Below are 16,926 nucleotides of genomic sequence, written 5' to 3'. Positions count from 1 at the left end.
GTGGTGGACCTGACCTCAGCCTCTGCCAAGACTACCTCTTCCCACTCTCCTGCCAGGCTGGGAACAGCTTCTCCAAAAGTCCTTTGCTGTCAGCTGGGCACACTGTGGATGACAAACTATCCACCCATGTTGGGCTTAGGGCTGCAGAGATCCTCCTTGTCCTAGCAGGGCTGTGTGGTGAGTGCTCTCGTGTTTCCCCTTGCGTTCCCCGCTCCCTGGTGTTGGTTGCACGTTGTGTTTTGGGACGTGGCATGCCAGAGTGCTGCCACTCTGTTTCTGGGCGGTTTGATTGTGGTTGATGCAAATTTGTAAGGTGCACATGTGGACCAACACCCATGGTTTCATGGTTTAAGGTCTGTATGTGTGTAGAGCAACGCCCATGGTTTCATGAGTGCTTCTGCAAGTAGGGTAGATGCAGACCTGCCAAGCCCAGCTGCAACAAGAAGCTCTCCTCCAGCTGATGGCTGCAGAAGGTTTGAGACTCCCCCAAAAGTGCCAGTATCTTCTAGAAGGTTCACACCACAAAGAGGGGAGAAATTTTTATGGCGATAGAGTTGCACAGCACATTAGGAATAAGCAGTGAAATGTGGGAAGGGTGTAGAAACCAAGTGCACTGAGTGTGTCGCTGTCATTTCAGTAGCACTGACGATGGGCTATGAAGCTTGAATGGCCAAAAGATGAGGAGGAATGGGATTTACTTGCCTTGCGTTGGGAAGGAAATATCATGGTGTTGATGTCCATGGGTCAGCCTGGTCTGAGGAAGCAGGATGGGTGCTTACAGAAAATATGTGCTTTGCTCAGCTGGATTGCCCTTCTCTTCCCACCTAACTTTGGACAAACCTCAAGGCATCTGTGGTCCCCTCAAGGCTGGTGGGAACAGGGAGGTATCTCCATGCCCTTCTAAGAAGGATGTCTGCATCCAGTGAGTTATCCAGGACTGGATGCACTTGCTTGGGAGCCACCTGGACTCAAATGCAGTCTCCCTGGGGAGAGTACCACATGGGTGGTACATCCTGCAGGCACCTCTTCTTAACTGGTCACCCAGACTCCTTTGAGGAGTGAAATCTCCTGAATTAGCTCTGGATGAAGAGATGTTTGCTTTCTCCCCACAGGCTCCATTACCCTGAGAGCTCCACAGCCTCTGCCGCTGCTCCTATTACTGGTCTCGATCATCCCTTCAGTCTTGATGCTGGTCTGCGGGGCTCTTCTGTACCAGAGGTGAGCTCTGCTGTGAGTGAAGGGGGGACGGAGTTTGCAGAAGTGTGTGGTTGGAAATGAGTTTTTTTCAAAACATTTATGTCAGCAGAGTTGGGGCAGAAGGTTCTTCTTCCCTGTGGCTTATGTTGAAAGGAACTTCCTTTTCTGGTTTGAACTCTTCTCTCCCCGTCCCTTTGCCCTTTCTCTTCGTTTCCACTCTTCCCCTTTCGCTTTGACACCATCTTCCCTGCTGATTACAGACACAATGGGAGGTGGGACAGCCCTTGAAGCCTTCTCAAACACTGCCTGCATTTTCCTCTGCTGCCTGCGCTGCCTGTACCTCAGACAGGAGCGCTGAGCAGAGTATGGCTCTGTGGGTTCCTAGCTCCCCATTGACATGGGATGTTCCACCTTTAGCCTGAAGGGTGAGAAAAGACCAGAAATTGTGTCTGTTCCTGAAGTTTTAGGGCTGTGGTGGAGACTCTTGCAAAGTGGGGTTACCTGTGTTAAACATCCCCATGTTGTCTTGTTGAACATCCGTCACGCTGATGAAGGGTGCTGTGTGTGGTCCATATGCTGGATCGAGGGTGGCTTCTGTAAAGCAGGCTTCATGTCTGAGTGCTGGCAGGGGCAGTGGTGGTATGCCCTGTGCTGCCAGCATTGCTGGCGAAGCCAAAGAGATTTGAGCTGTCTCCAACAGAGCGAGGATCCTCAGCTGGTCTTGTTAAAAAGGGGAAAGGTCGAGCTGTGTGGAGAAAACCGTCGACTGAATCACCACCCTCTGCAGGTTTTGTGCGCATGGAGGAGCTGGGTTGTCTCTGACACGTCCATCTCAACATCTGGAGAAGAGCAAGCAGCAGCCAAGGTGGCTCCTGCTGGGGATGCCAACAACAAGGGAGCTCAGCAGTCTGTGACCAGCCCGGACCTAAAACTCCAGTGATGCCGCTCCATCCCAGCACACAGCTCTTTCACCAAGGGCCCTGGACCACCTCGTCTCTGCAGAACTAGGTCACTAGATCCACCACCCATCTCCATTCCCACCTCAGTCAGATACCTGGAGCGATACGAGGCGTGACACGCAGTGTGCGGCACCAGCGATCTGCGCACACAAGATATTTGAGGTGTAGAAATTTAAAATTTTGTTTTTTTCAAATTTTTCTTCCAAATTTTTTTTTGTGCATTTGTGAAAATAAAAACATTCTCTAAGACTCAAGCGATGTTTTACTCTTGGAGGGTTTTTTCTTTTTTTTATAGCTAGTCAGTAGCGGCTGAAAAGTTTACCCTGAAGTATATGCCAGAGGCTTGTTTCCCCCACAGTGGTTAAGTTGAAAGTTTTGCAAACTCCCCCTGAGAGCTCAGTTTAGGCCTCACACAGATATTTAGAGCCATCTGAGAAGCCCTAGTTCTAGGACATTGATATGGGACTGGCAAATGTGACAAAGGACCTACAGCTGACTAGATGCATCTGTATGGGGGCAACTGGATCTCGCTGATCTCTTCCATCTGCTGTATTCCCAAACACACTCCTGTGCCTTGTGTCCTTGATGTCAGTCTCCTGGGGCCTCTCAGAGGACAGGGTCTTCTCATGAAGGGCTTGGAGGGCATGGAGGGGCGAGTCAGCCATGCAGAGGGACGCGGGCAGTAGGTTTAACAAGCTCTGGTCATAGAAATAAGCACTGGGTACCACCGTGGCTCATGCCAACCCAAGTGGTATGAGCAGCCAAGCAGGACCCTGTGCGAGCACCCTGCCACGTGTCCAGGACAGTCCTGCTCACGAAGGACCAGGAAAATAGGTAGCGAACCAGAGGGAAAGCCTTCCATTTTCAGATTCACATGTTTTCTGAGATACCATCACACTTTGCTCTTCCCTTATCTGCTGGCAAAGCAATATTGCACCCAAACTGACTATATATGGCACTTTGTGTTGCGTACTTTTTCTTTGTTACCCCTAAAACTATTTTTGTCCAGATCCAGGCCTGCAAGCTGACAGTCGGTGAGCTGCTGATAGCCTTGGGCTTTCCATTGTGCCCCATCTCTTATCACCCCATGCCTGTCCTCTACACCGACTTGTGTGTTTCCACTTCTCACGGCTACTGCTGTAACACCAGCTTTATGTTTCTCCCCGGGTTTGAGAGCCCCACGACACCCCTAGATGCACTCCTAGATGCTTCTGGAGGGGGTAGGGACTACAGCAGGGCTGGATCCTTCACCCCTTATGCAGTCTCCCAAAGCTATCTCAGCAGGTCTTGTCCCACCAGGCACCCAGGTCCTGACACCATGACCTGGGGTATGCAATGCATGGTCCCCTTTGTGCTGCAGGAACACCCCTTTGTCAGCTGAAGCACACCTTATTTCAGGCACTTAGAGATGAAAACACATCAGAATGAACAGTTCTGCCTTAGGCCACAAGGACATCCTGTGGTGACCCCTAACTGCCTTGGTCCTGCTCTCTGCTAATGAGCAGGGTAACAGTCATTCCCTTAATGACCCTAATGAGGGTAAGAGAGATACACGAAGCAGGCTTTGCAAAGTTAGCTTTTCTTTCTTCTCATTTCTGAAGCTGTGGCCCAGTTATGCCCTGCCTAGGAAAGAGTTTCCTTTTCAGCCTTTTCCTGGAATGGTTTAGAGAAGTTCAGCTCCAGGGTCCTCCCTTGCATGGCTGGGTGGTCATCTCCGGCTGCTGCAGAGCCTCCCGCTCCTTCATCTGCTCTGCAGATGAGCCGTTCTGGACATATCCCTGGGTTGCTTCAGTTTGATGCAACCTGGATATTCGACCAGGGGTGCTGGGCTGGCTCTTTGCAGAGGGCTGGCTGGTGAGACAGGAGATCCAGCCACCGTTGTGGTGGGACAGGCAGTCCACCCACCACCCAACATCTCCTTGGGCACTGACTACAACCTGCCCATCCTTCGGGTTGTGTTTAAAGCCCATGGAGGTGGCAAGAAAAGGCTAGAAGTGGGGTAAAGCTCTTTTTAAGGGTAGAAATGGGATCTGGGTGACTGAGTGCCTGTGTCTAAATGGCACTGAGGGACATTACGGCACCTTGCAAAAAGGAATTGCCACCCATGCACAGGTCTCCGAAACATCCAAGGTTGGAGTGTGGTGATCCTACACATATTTTCCAGCCTGTCCCTGCAGTTCCTTTCAGAGCCCTCTGCAAATGGGCCCTGGGGGTAACTCCGGTCCATGCCCTGCTGTCCCAGGACGCTGACACTTCTGACCCATCAGCCACACTGACTTCTCCGGGAGGTGATTAAATATGGCAGAGATACTTCTCCATGGGATCTCCATTTTTGTGCCTCCTGAGTATCATGGCAGTGATGATCCCCTGGGAGGGATCTCCTGAGGGAGGCCCTTGGTGGAGGTTCAGTATGGAGGACACCAAAGGATGGGTAGATGAAGGGGTGGGGGGTCCATGTCTGGGCAGGCAGCAGTTTGCTTTGTATCCTCCTCCCCTACTCCCCAGTCACGGCCATGACACTGAGCACAGCTTAAGTCCCTCCCCAGTACCATCTGCCCCCACTCCCAGTCCTGGTGGGGCAGAGTCCAGCCAGGGCTGCTTGGCTGCCTGTGCCAGATCCAGAACCCCAAGGATCCTCAGGGGCTCTGGGGTGGATCCATTTATACAAAAACATTTCAAGCTGTGAGCTGCCTCCATCCCTGTTATGACTGATGGATTCTCCCCAGCTCAGGTTATTCCTTGGGATCTCTTCTTTACCTTTATCTGACAGAGTTTGCAACCAATTAATTCATCGTTGAAGGGAAAGATGAGAGATTTTGGACACTTCATATCAGCAGAAGATGCTGAGATGAGAAGGCCAAGGGGTGACACAAGATGAGTCTGCTTTGCATCAGGCATGGTGGGCTGAACCATGGAGATGCTGGCACGTGCAGACCTCAGTCATTTGCAAAGACTCCCAGTGCTGAAGTGCAGATATCTGTGCTGGGCTACCATTACAGTCACTGGGAGCAGGCAGCAGAGAAGAACAAGCCGCACAAGAAGATTCGAATTGCTCCTCCCATCTTGCATCCCCACCTTGCAGAGAGCAGTTCGTGATGCTCAGCTCTTGGCACATACATGATCTCTTTGTTCTCCCTGGAAGGTGCAAGCAAGTTTGGAGACTGCAAGGCAGTCACAGGATAGTGTTTCCCACTGCTTGCCCTCTAATAATGAGGTAATTTTCTGCCATCTAGCTGCACATTTGTGCAATGCAATGCAAGGAAATTCATGGTGCAACCATGTCTGGCTTTGTCTGTTTTCCTTTTCCAGTAGGCAGCTGCAAATGAGTTCTCCAAAATCATTATCTACGTGTGCTGCAGCAGCCAAAAAAAACCAACAAAACCTTGCATACCCTAGGAAGACCATTGAGGACAAGACAGGACAGGGGGTATAATTTTACTGCAATATACAATCCTGATTCTTCCACGCCTTTTGTAGTGCATGTAGTGCTGGTCACCACATCTCAGGAAGGGTGTACTACAACTAGAGCGGGTCCATAGAGTGCACAAAGGGCTGGGAGCTTCTGGAAGCTGCTGCCCCAGGGAGGGTTGTCGGGGCTGATCTGTCAGCTGATCAGCAAAGAGAAATTAGGCAAAAGCATGAATAATGCATCTAAAAGCAAATGCTAAAGGGAACATGCTTAAGACAAGAAGTCTAGATGCTGGGAGGCTGGAGGCCATCAGAAGAAGTGGCCTGGTTTGCATGTTGACCCCACCTCCTGGCTGGGTTGGATGGAACACTTCTCAGACCTAGCAGGAAATGCTGTATAACTTATCTTTAGCTCTTAGGAGTTAAAGGTAAGTAAGTTATACAATGATCTCTTGGTCAAAATAGGCATCCCTCAACCTCAAACTTGCTTCCATGTCTGTGCTCACAGAACCCTTAAAAATGCGTCCGTGAGGGATGTCAGCATGGCTTGCAGTCCAAGACTGTCCAAGCTGTGATGCCTGCAAAGCTCTTGCACCCTCCCACCACTGAGACCATGAACACACAATCCCCCGCCTTTCCACTTGCTCTCAACAAATGCAGTGAGGGTTGGGTTTCAAAATGCAGCTGCTGGGATAGAAATGCTGGAAATAGAGCATGGTTTGGGGGTTTTTTTGCCCTCTGTCTTACTAGCCAAAAATTACTTGTTTACTCTGGGCATCAGTGATTTCCACTTTTCCATCATGCATTCCACACCTTGCAAGACTTCACAACCCAGCCCGTTATATTCAAGCCTGCAGGGATACAACCTCACTCGGTTTCCCTGGCTTTACAGTTCTTGCATGGTGCTTACATGGCTTCACAAGGAGATATTGGATCATCCAGACTCATGTTTCCAGGTTGAATGGTATTAGTAGCTATGCAAGGAAATCATGGTGGCAAGATGTTGTGCCTCCGTGCTGTGTCATGCCAAGGGCTGGACCTTAATTACCAGGGGGTTGATAAATCTTCCTGCAGCCCCTAAAATGATGTTCAGACTACAGGAAGCTGGAGGTGGGCAGGGAAGCTATTGGGTCTCCTCTTCTTGGCATGAGCCTCCCACAGTGACAGCAGAGAACGGAGAAGATGGGGGAGCTCTCGTTAGGAAAGGCTTAAACTTTGCAGCTACAAAAGGTTGAAAATTAATTGTCATCTTCCACGACAAGGCAGTAAGGATTTTATATAGAGGCCAGGCTGTATCCAGCTGAGCAATGTGGACTGTGTGGGACCAGGAACTGCCCAGGGAGGGAGTCTGAGGCAAGGACTCACCTGTGGAGGATGGGTGACCTTCCTCCCTGGCCAGGAGCTGAGAAGGGAAAGGGGCTGCACAGTCCTTGGCTGTGGCATCAGGAGGTGCTGAGCTCCCCTCTTTGCTCCCTCTGCCAGGCATGACCATGCCCAGCTCCGTCATCTCTGATGATGGCATGGCCAGGAGCCCACCCAGGCCAGTGTCCTGGCCCCAGGGCTCAGTGATGCTCTGCTCTCCTTGCACCAGCCCCAGGGACTGGGCAGGCTCCTTGCCCCATAGCCATGCCTCCAACCCCAGCCTTGGGATGCAAAAACACACAGGTCATCCCGGGGGCCCCGTTACACCCCATCCCACTGCTTGCAGGTGACAATATTCACTGAAAACCTGAATTATAGTTGGAGCATGGAGACGTGTCCTGGTTTCGGCTGGGGTAGAGCTAATTTTCCTTCTTAGGAGCTAGAATAGTCCTGTGTTTTGGATTCAGTATGGGATTTGGTATGAGAAGAATGTTGATAAAACAACAATGTTTTCAGCTGTTGCTAAGAAATCAAGGACTTTCCAACTTCCCATGGCCTGCCTGTGCGCAGGTGTACAAGAAGCTGGGAGGGAGCAGAGCCAGAGCACCAGACCCAAGTTAGCCAATGAAATATTCCATATCATATAACATCATGCTCAGTGTATAGAGGAGGGTTGGCCGGGAAACTGGCTCTCTCTTCCAGGATTGCGGTTTTGGGATTTTCCCTTCTCTGGAATTGCTAGCTGGGACCAGGCTGGGTATTGGTCAGCGGGTGGGGAGCAATCGCATCATGCATCACTCATTTGTATATTCTATTATTACTATTATTAGCATCATTATTATTTTATTTCATTTCAATCAAATTGGTTTTATCTCAATCTACGAGTCTCCTTAACCTTTACCCCTCCAATTCCCTCCCCCATCCCCCAGGGCAGGGGGAGGGTCAGCGAGCGGCTGTGTGGCGTTTGGCTGCTGACTGGGTTTAAACCTCGACAGAATGTTTAGCGCAAACCTGGGTGGTTGTGCTAAACCATCACCCACGTCAGAGATTGGTCTGCAAATTCCCTTCAACTAAGGATGAGAATCAACACAGCAGGGGGGGTGCCCGAAACCTGAGTGTGTTTGCAGCTTAATCTCAGTGGCTACAGCGGTTTCTGGACCACCCTCCCCTTATTCTTTATATTATGTGATACTCCCAGAGTACAGGCTGTGCGTTTCATACGCGCGATGGCTTCAGTGACATGACTTTGGTACAGAGTCCAGCCAGAGCATGCTCTTCAGTGTACACAACCCCTCGAAACTCCTTATTTTGTCAGGGGAAAGGAGGCTTCTTGCCCTCTGCAAGCACTCTGGGGGTGTCTCTGTATAGCAGGGATTCACCTTTGGATACCCCCAAGATGAAACTCGGCTTTTCCTGAGGGTGTAAACCTCCATAAGTGAGCATTGCAAACCCTCCTGCTGCCGGATCCAGAGCCCAGAGCTGGCTGGGGGAGGTGGGGATGAAATGGGGCAGACACAGCTGGGAACGGGGGGAACCTTCTAGCAGACATGGCGCAGGTGCTGGGGGGTGGGCACTTAAACCACTTAAAACCAGAGGGCAAAATCTCTGGGCACAGCAGGGAGGAGGGGTCAGTGCAGGAGGAGGGTTGAGTGCCGGGCAAACTCAGGGCACGTTGCTGCAGAGGAGGGGACAAACCTGCTCTCACCACCCAGGGCACCCAGCTTAGCTTGCAGCTCACACTGAGATGGTCACCCATCCTAAGGCATTTGTGATGGGCATGGGGTTTTGGGGACGTTGTCTCCTGTCCCTGCACAGCAACCTGGCTGGCTTCGCTGGAACAGGGCTCCTCCTCTACGTGGCGTGCCTCTGTGGTGAGTAGCTCTTGCGTGGGGGAAGGAGCATCCTAGGAGAAAGAGGGGGTCGGTGATCTGCAGGAATCTGGGGGGACTGGGCTTGCAGATGGATGGGGCAAAGCTTCCTTTGATCCACCAGGCTTTAAAAAGGAAGAGAAAGCAGTGGATGGGGAAGGAGACCTCGTTAGCCAGGTAATTAGCCTGGCCTCTGCACTGCTGCCCTTGCATGGAGCGGTTGGGAAATGCTTGGAGCCTCACCAACCAGTGACAGTCAAGATCAGAAATTGCTTATTTGTGTTGGCCACCTCTTCAGGGCCAGCCAGTTTGTTTACAAAGGGCACAAAGTCCTCATCCCTGCAGCGCAAACAAGAGCATTTATTCTGCTCTGCACCCTGCAGGCACAAAGTGTTTCCAGGAGGTGACCAACTGTGCTGCAAGTGGGATGCCAAGGTGCTTTTTTTTATTTTTTTCTGCCTCTGCCTGCCTCGTTTTGCATCCCCTTCCCCAGGGGACGCTGCAGCCTCTACCCAGACCCCAACCTGGGCATCCCAGAGTGGCTTGGCCACTCCAGCGCTTATTGCCACAGCAATTAAACACTCATGTTTACCTTTCTTGCTCTAGTTTCAGCCCATGTAATGCCCTCCTCTAAGATGCAGCTCCACTTGGCTAGGGCCCATGGGCAAATTTACTGCACAGGCTCCCTATCGCATCATGCGAATCACTAATTAAAGCACCAGGCTGCACACAGACAGACCCCCCCTTTCCTTCAGACAGCTGGCAGCTACTCACTGCATACAGTTTCCTGGAGTTTTCAGTCCAGCTGGCAGTGTTTTCCTCTTTACTGATTTGGAATACTAAGCAAAAAAGTATCTGAAGCCCCTTTAAAGATAATTGTCTTTCAAAAAGGGGGTTTGCAGAGCATTTTCTTTCATGGGCTTGGATTTTTGGTTTTTTTGGTTTGTCTTTGAGCCAAAGGAGAAGCACATCCATGGCTCACATAAGGCACTGTGTGCAGAGGTGCCAGGAAGCTCATGCAGGCGACACAGCCTTTCCCGGTGCTGCTTTTGTGCACCAGACCCTCTCTATATCCCTCTTTCAGACCCAGTTGCTTCCCAGCGGGCTCCCCTCCGCCTGTCAGATGGCCCACACCGCTGTGCCGGCAGGGTCGAGGTCTTCTACGAGAACCAGTGGGGAACAGTGTGTGATGACCACTGGGACATGGAGGATGCTGGCGTAGTGTGCCGGCAGCTGGGCTGTGGCACAGCGTTATCCATCCCTGGGACCGGGCATTTCAGGGCAGGGACCGGTCCCATTTGGCTCGACGATGTCAACTGCACGGGGACGGAGGTCGCCCTGTCTTACTGCAGGACGAAGGGCTGGGGAAAGAACAACTGCCACCACGGCGAAGATGCCGGCGTGGTGTGCTCAGGTAATGCCCTACGGAAATTATGGGGTGGGGGTAACAATGACACATGGTCTGCAAAGCAGTTCCCTTGCAAGGAGTGTTGCCCCCCAGTTTTCCAAAAGCTCCCTGCGGCAAAGAACACCCATGGCCCCAGCAAGGGATGGTTCTGTGGTTTGTCCCGTACAAGGGACTGCAGGCTGGGGAACAATTTGGGAAGCAGGTTTGAAGATGTTATCTGTGCTAATTCCACCTTCCCGAGATGCTGAACCACCTCTGGGAGAGGTGTAGGGACCCATTGCACATCACACACCTCTGTGGTGAGCAGGACCAGGCGTGCCTTGCTTCGGCTGCGTGGTCTGGGGGCCCAGGTGAGGCTAGAGACCCGTTGTGGTTTGCAGGCAGGCACTGCGAGATGCAACCTTAGGCAGGGAAGAGAACGGCCAGGATGACATGCCCAGATTCCTCCTCCCCATCACCAACACATGAGATAGGATGGTTTCCATCCTCTTGGCTCTGGTGAGCTGCAATCAGCTAGAGAACACTCTTTTATGGCCACAAATTGTGAGACTCCAAAAGCTTGGAGCTTTGGTGGCTGATCGAGGCGCTCATGGCAGTTGGTAGATACTGGAACCACCAATGAATCACAGAATCATCTAGGTTGGAAAAGACCTTGAAGATCATCTAGTCCAACCATTAACCCAATGCCAGAATTGTCCCAAGAGACATTGGCACACGAGTGTGCTGAGCCCCCTCGGTTGTCACCTTCACCTGCAAAGAGGATGTGGTGCCCCATGAACCCCAGGAAAAAAAGATTTCCTCCTTCTCCCATCCCAGCATCATCAGGATCTCCAGCCACAGCTGGAAAGACCACAGGTTGCTGGGACCACGTGGCATCACCCCTGTCCCAGCCCAAGTTGGCTACACACTGATGACCACTGAGTGCCATCAACCACTGTAGTGGAGTACAGAACAGTCCTGCAGAAATGAGGGCAAGGGGGTTTTCATGCTGCACCTCTTATGCCCTCTGTAGACTCATCCAGCCGCCCTACGGCCATCCACGCCCATCCTGCAGAGCTCCGCCTGGTAAATGGCCCCCACCGCTGCTCTGGAAGAGTAGAGGTGATGCATGACCACCAGTGGGGAACCGTGTGTGACGACGACTGGAGCTTCCCTGACGCCAGCGTGGTGTGCCGGCAGCTGGGCTGCGGGATGGCGGTCTCAGCCTATGGCAGAGCTCGCTTTGGCCAGGGCTTGGGCCCCATTTGGCTGGACAATGTTCTGTGCAGTGGGACCGAAGCTGCCCTGTCTGAGTGCCTGGCCAGACCTTGGGGTGTCCACAACTGCGACCATGGAGAAGATGCCAGCGTCGTGTGCACAGGTAACATCATGCTTGTGGACCAGGAGAAGTTCAGTGTTCAGTGGAGGATGCTCTGCTCCACTGATACTGGTTTCACAGCTTGCAGCCAAGGGCTGGACAGCAGACACCTGGGTGGGTGACCTTCTCCCCCTTGTCCCAGCTCCAACAACATGCCGCGCTGACACTATTTAGCGCACAGGTCCGTGAAAGTAAGGAGCAGCGGGGATAATAGGAAGGGAACAATGCCCTTTGGGCAACATGCAGAAAGTGTGCTCGCATGGGCACCAACGAGTGAGGGGAAGCACCGTATGGGGCGCTAGATGCTCCTAGCAAGGTCCCAACCCACCATGCTACGGGGACCAGGAGCCCACAGGCTGTGCAAAGGTGGAGTGGGGGAGCCCTGAAGTCTTTTTGAAGAAGGGGCAGTGGCAATGGGGGTCTGCAGAAAGTCTCTCCCTTTGCAGTGGTGCTGCGGCCATGTGAAGGGTTCATGGATGGCCACCCAGGAGGACTGAAAAATGGATTGTAGACGTTCATGGTTTGCTTACGCTCATGTTGAATGGGCACAGGCTCTGAGATTGCATGGCTAGTTTTGCCCACACCTAAGATGTTTAGCCCCAAATTTTAGATAGTCAATGGCATTTTGTGGACACGGGAAACCCCCCCTGTGCAAAACACAGGGGAGCAGCCTCTGGCATGGGTCTCACCATGGTAGCAAGAAGAAGTACCCTGGGGGGAGACTGGGTCTGACGCTCCTCTTGTGTCTTGTATCACAAGCAGGCACAGTCACCGACGCACCAGCTCATCTGCGCCTGGAGAACGGCCCCGGCCGCTGCGCGGGGCGCGTGGAGGTGCTCCACCACCATCAGTGGGGGACAGTATGCGACAACGGCTGGAGCCTGGATGAGGCGGCGGTGGTCTGCCGGCAGCTGGGCTGCGGGACGGCCGTCTCGGCCCTGGGCTCGGCTCACTTCGGGCAAGGGTCTGGCCGCATCTGGCTGGATAATGTGAACTGCACGGGGACAGAAGACGCCCTCTCTGAATGCCAAGCCAGGCCGTGGGGATCCAACAGCTGTGACCACCAGGAAGATGCTTCTGTGGTGTGCTCAGGAGATCCACGTTAGTCGGAATAAGTACTGTGGGGGTTGGGGTGCAGGATCAGCTCAGTTGCATCCCAGGTAGCCAGGGATGGGTGCCTTTACCCCAGTCCGATTTAAAAAATTAAAATTAAATTGAGAGAAGGGTATGAATGCCACAGTAGGTGATACTTTTCCCTGTGGTAGCGCAGGTTGTGAGACCCCAGCATGCTGTTAAGATGGTTTTGTGCAGGAAGAGCAAGCCCGTCTCCTACCTCTCCCCTTTCCGATAGCTCTAGCTACACAAATTCATCAGACAATGCCTCCTACCACCTCCCGTAGGCACTGGTGACCCCCGGACCTTCCCATAGTCACTACTGACCCCAGAATCCTTTGCCAGGCTCCAAGCCCCACGCTCTGGAGTGCCATCACCCCAGTGAGAAGCAAATCCCAAGCCAGACCTGTTGGTGTAGCACCTTTTCCAGGCAGCTGGAGGCTGCGCTCATGGAAGGATGCTTGGATTTTCCCACAGCTTAGCATGTTGCAAGGGCAAACTAGAGCCGTGGATGATGGTCAGGCATGAACATGCCCCTTGCTCCCTTCACAGACGTGGACACTTCAGGGCAGCACACACTGCGGCTGGTGAATGGCTCGAGTAACTGCCTGGGGAGAGTCGAGGTCTTTCATGACCACAAGTGGGGGACCGTGTGTGACGACACCTGGGACCTCCACGATGCTGCTGTCGTGTGCAGGCAGCTGGGCTGCGGGATGGCGCTGTCGGCACCAGGCTCGGCTCATTTCGGGCCAGGGGAGGATCCCATCTGGCAGGACGGCATTCACTGCAAGGGGACCGAGTCCGCCCTCACCGAGTGTGAGCTGAGCAGCTGGGGAGAGCACAACTGCGCCCACAGCGAGGATGCCGGCGTGGTGTGCTCAGGTAACACCAGGCTGCAGAGACCGGGGCGGGTGAGCCAGGATGGTTGGTGTTGATCCAAGGAGGGGCTTGACGGGTGCTGGAGCTGCTGTTCTACACGAAGACTGTGACAGGCTTTCTCCTCTCTGCTCACTCTTCTCCATTCCCATCATCACAGCAGAAGTCAGCTTTCACCCAGCCACTTGGCTTAGCGTTGAGCAAAAATGCCACCCTGCCTTAGGCAGGAGTTGCGCACCTAACTCATATTGTTTTAATCTAGACTATGTCCCTCTAGCTCATCAGTGACAGCATCCTGGGATGGGCAAAGCCTTGCTTAAAAAAAACAGAATCCAGGCTCATCTTTCCTAGACACAGAAGTCCAGTGCCACTGGGGAAGTGGGCATGGGTGTCCCATGCACCCCATCTCACAGATACCAGCCCTGCGGTTACGTTGCTTATTAAGGCGTCTTGTACAAGGGGATGAAGTAAGGCAATCCATGCCTTGTAGCTTGGTCAGAGGCACTGGTGGCTTGCCTTCATCAGGGCACCAGAAAAAAATGCTTGGGAACAAGTCAGAAGCTCACATCACTGTATGGGGTTGGAGGGGCCACCTCACCCCCTTGCGCTCTTCTTTGCAGGCACAAACCCCTTGCAGCTGCGGGTGAAAGACGGTCCCAGTTCCTGCGCGGGGCGGGTGGAGGTGCTCTACAACAGGACCTGGCACGGGGTGTGCGGCAGCGGCTGGAGCCTGCTGGAAGCCGGGGTGGTCTGCAGGCAGCTGGGCTGTGGGCCAGCCCAGTCGGCGCCTGTCGGAGACCAGTTCAGCCGTGGGGATGGCCATGCCTTACTGGAGGGGCTGAGCTGCCAGGGGACCGAGACGCTGCTCCTGGAGTGCCAGCAGAAAGGGATGGGTCCGGGGCCGTGCAGGCAGGGCTCAGCGGCCAGTGTGGTGTGTGCAGAGCAGAAAGGTGAGCACCAGGATCTCCTGTCAGCTGCTCTGTCTGCATCGGGGCCAACCCAGTGCAGACACATGGTGGAGGCTCCTATCTGAATCCCAGTCTTGGCCTCCTCCCAGGCAGGCAGAAGTGTTGCCATAAGCCTTTTTGCTGGGAGATGTTAGGTGGGCAGGGTAGAGCTGCCTGAAGGCAGTGGCTGTAAGGCAGTGGAGTGGGACCAACTGGGTGAAGGCATCTCAGTGGCCATGGAGATCTGAGCATCCTTGGTGGACACGCTCTGTTTGCATCAGCCCCATCACCCTCCCGAAGCAGAGGGTGAGCTGTCACTCCTGCTGATGTGAGTCAGGCCCAACAACCAAAAAGGCAGTGAGGGAGGATGTTGCAAGTCCCCAGAAACATGCAGCAGAAGGGAAGGGTGAGAGGGGCAGGCCATCCAACCAACTCCCTCTGAGCTTCACTCTTCCTGCAGACCTTACACAGTCCTGCTCGGTGCTGGCAGGCCTGCTTGGCACAGGGGCAATACTCTGTGGGACCCTGTTGGTCCTGTACCTGTGGACGAGGTGTGGAAGATGGGCTGGACGCTCCCCAGGTAAGAGCAGGACCACAGCATGTGGTGCGCCTGGGCTGCTTGTGGAGCTGGCTGCACTCCTGGCTGGCCTGGATGCACCGCAGCCTGGGGCTGGAGATTGCACCTTCCATACATCACCCTGCTCCTTCACTTTGCAGACAAGACACTTATAAAGAAGACAGAGGACACCGAGCCATCATCCGAGGCTTAGGCAGCCATGCTCCTGGTGTTGAAGGCAAGGTTGCAGCAGGACCCCAGAAGACCCCATTCTGTGGAACAAGAAGAGCAGAGCAGTTGCTGTGATGGTCAAGCAGAGAGGACCCTGCTCTGGCAGAGCGGAGACCCCTGCCCTGTGTGCCTCATAGCCCCCAGCTCACTGCACTGAGCCTCTGTGTGTCCCAGTTTCTCCATGCAGCACCACAAAGTCCCTCAGACCCCAAGCAAGGTCTTCTCAGAATAACTCCTATCTGGTCCTCTGGGTAGGCTCCAGCATCCTAAACCCATCTGCATAGACCCCTCTTATTCCCAGCCCTATAGCCCCTTATAATCCCTACAACGCCCTGCAGAGTCAGCTGCAGTGGCACCTGGTGCCATCACCCTCACCACATTTCCTGCGGGATCATACCTTTGCCCCTAATCTCCCATGGAAGTGAGGATTACTTCCTGATCCAGACACAAGCAAGCAGGGTGCTCTCCTGCACCATACACAACCATCTTTGCAAAATGAGGAGACCGCTTAAAAGCCTATCCAGAACAGGGTGAGAAGTCCCTCACTCATTGTATTTATTCAATGCACTTTTGAATACCAGTAAAAACCCTGGAACACAAAAGAACGAGAATGCAGTGTGACAACAAATTCAGGGTTATGGAGTGACTTGGCCAGGTGAAGTGGTGGAAAAATAGGCCCCTTGGGTATAGAGGGACTGTAGATGATCGGTTCAGATACAGAAGACTCAAAATTGCTAATGCTGGGTGAGATATTGTCCTGGCCACCAGCAAGGAAGGGTCACCTTCCTAATGGAGCAACCCATGGAGTCAGGTCTGAGCCCCAAACAATCCACCACTTTGCTGAAGCAGGGAGGAGCCATGGGCAGAGGAATGTCCCAGTGCCATGGGGAGGGAATGAAGGGACCACAGGCTTGACCAGGTTGTGATGAAGGTGTGCCTTGTGAGCTGAGCTCCACACAGGGGCGTGAAAGGGAAGAGTTGGTGCAAGAGGCATCAGGGAGAAGACACACGTAATGGAAGCATCACAGCATGTATTTCAGCGCCCTTCAGGTCCAGCCTCTCCTTCCCTCCCAGCCAGCAGCTTGCAGCTGTGACCAGGTTGCATCTTGCTACTGGTCCTAAGCCCCAGCTGTAGGAGCCTCCCTTGCCAGGTGTCTCCTGTCAACATGTGGCCACAGGGTCATCTTCTGCTCCTCCATGGACATCCATGGGACTTCAGGGTTTTTGATCCTTCTGCTGACACCTGATCCTTCTCATCTTCCTGCCAGCTGCCCCAGCAGATCTGGTCCTCCAGCCTTGCCTGTCCAAAAGTTTACATCAAAGGCCCAGGGCTCATTCTAGCTCTGAATAGAGTGTCCTCAGAATAGGGAAAAACGATCTTGGACCCAGTTTTGTGCAATAAAATATGTGCACCATTTGGAGAAGGTCTTTGTAAAAAAGCTGGGGTGAGTTGATGCTCTTCAGGGCTCCAAATGCAGGACCAGCATCTGCTCGGTCCCAGCTCAGGCCATGGGTTACTCCGCAGAGATGCTCTGCAGGACTGCAGTGTCTCAAGAAGGGGTTTCAGACTACCCGGGGGGACACAACACCCAAATTCAAAAGGAGCAGAAGGGACATAGGACCATGACTCACTTGCAGAGTGGC

The 16,926-nt window shown here is 53.3% G+C and overlaps 1 protein-coding gene across 4 annotated transcripts; it reads left to right on the top strand.

The window, feature by feature from the left end:
• The first annotated feature begins 8,600 nt into the window (after positions 1-8,600).
• On the top strand, positions 8,601-15,884 carry LOC141937172 (scavenger receptor cysteine-rich domain-containing group B protein-like). 4 transcript variants are annotated; one of them, XM_074854686.1, is made up of 8 exons: positions 8,601-8,797; positions 9,879-10,208; positions 11,215-11,562; positions 12,322-12,660; positions 13,225-13,554; positions 14,169-14,498; positions 14,956-15,075; positions 15,213-15,884. In XM_074854686.1, exons 1-8 carry the CDS (start codon positions 8,671-8,673, stop codon positions 15,263-15,265), a joined length of 1,977 nt encoding a protein of 658 aa, XP_074710787.1. In that variant the 5' UTR covers positions 8,601-8,670; the 3' UTR covers positions 15,266-15,884. The 4 variants fall into 4 exon arrangements, with proteins under 4 accessions (XP_074710787.1, XP_074710786.1, XP_074710789.1 ...); XM_074854685.1 differs by having other exon boundaries at positions 12,319-12,660; XM_074854688.1 differs by lacking the exon at positions 9,879-10,208 and having other exon boundaries at positions 12,319-12,660.
• Positions 15,885-16,926: the final 1,042 nt, after the last annotated feature.

This window comes from Strix uralensis, chromosome 38 (genome assembly GCF_047716275.1).
Source record: "Strix uralensis isolate ZFMK-TIS-50842 chromosome 38, bStrUra1, whole genome shotgun sequence".
Classification (NCBI taxonomy): Eukaryota; Metazoa; Chordata; class Aves; order Strigiformes; family Strigidae; genus Strix; species Strix uralensis.
Note: the sequence above shows the minus strand (reverse complement) of the source record. Positions and strands in the feature narration are given on the sequence as shown.

Coding starts and splice junctions, on each gene's coding strand:
- LOC141937172 (XM_074854685.1), top strand. CDS start 8,671: ATGGTCACCCATCCTAAGGCATTTGTGATGGGCATGGGGTTTTGGGGA. Junction 12,661..13,224: donor GGTGTGCTCAGGAGATCCAC/GTTAGTCGGAAT, acceptor CTCCCTTCACAG/ACGTGGACACTTCAGGGCAG. Junction 15,076..15,212: donor ATGGGCTGGACGCTCCCCAG/GTAAGAGCAGGA, acceptor TTCACTTTGCAG/ACAAGACACTTATAAAGAAG.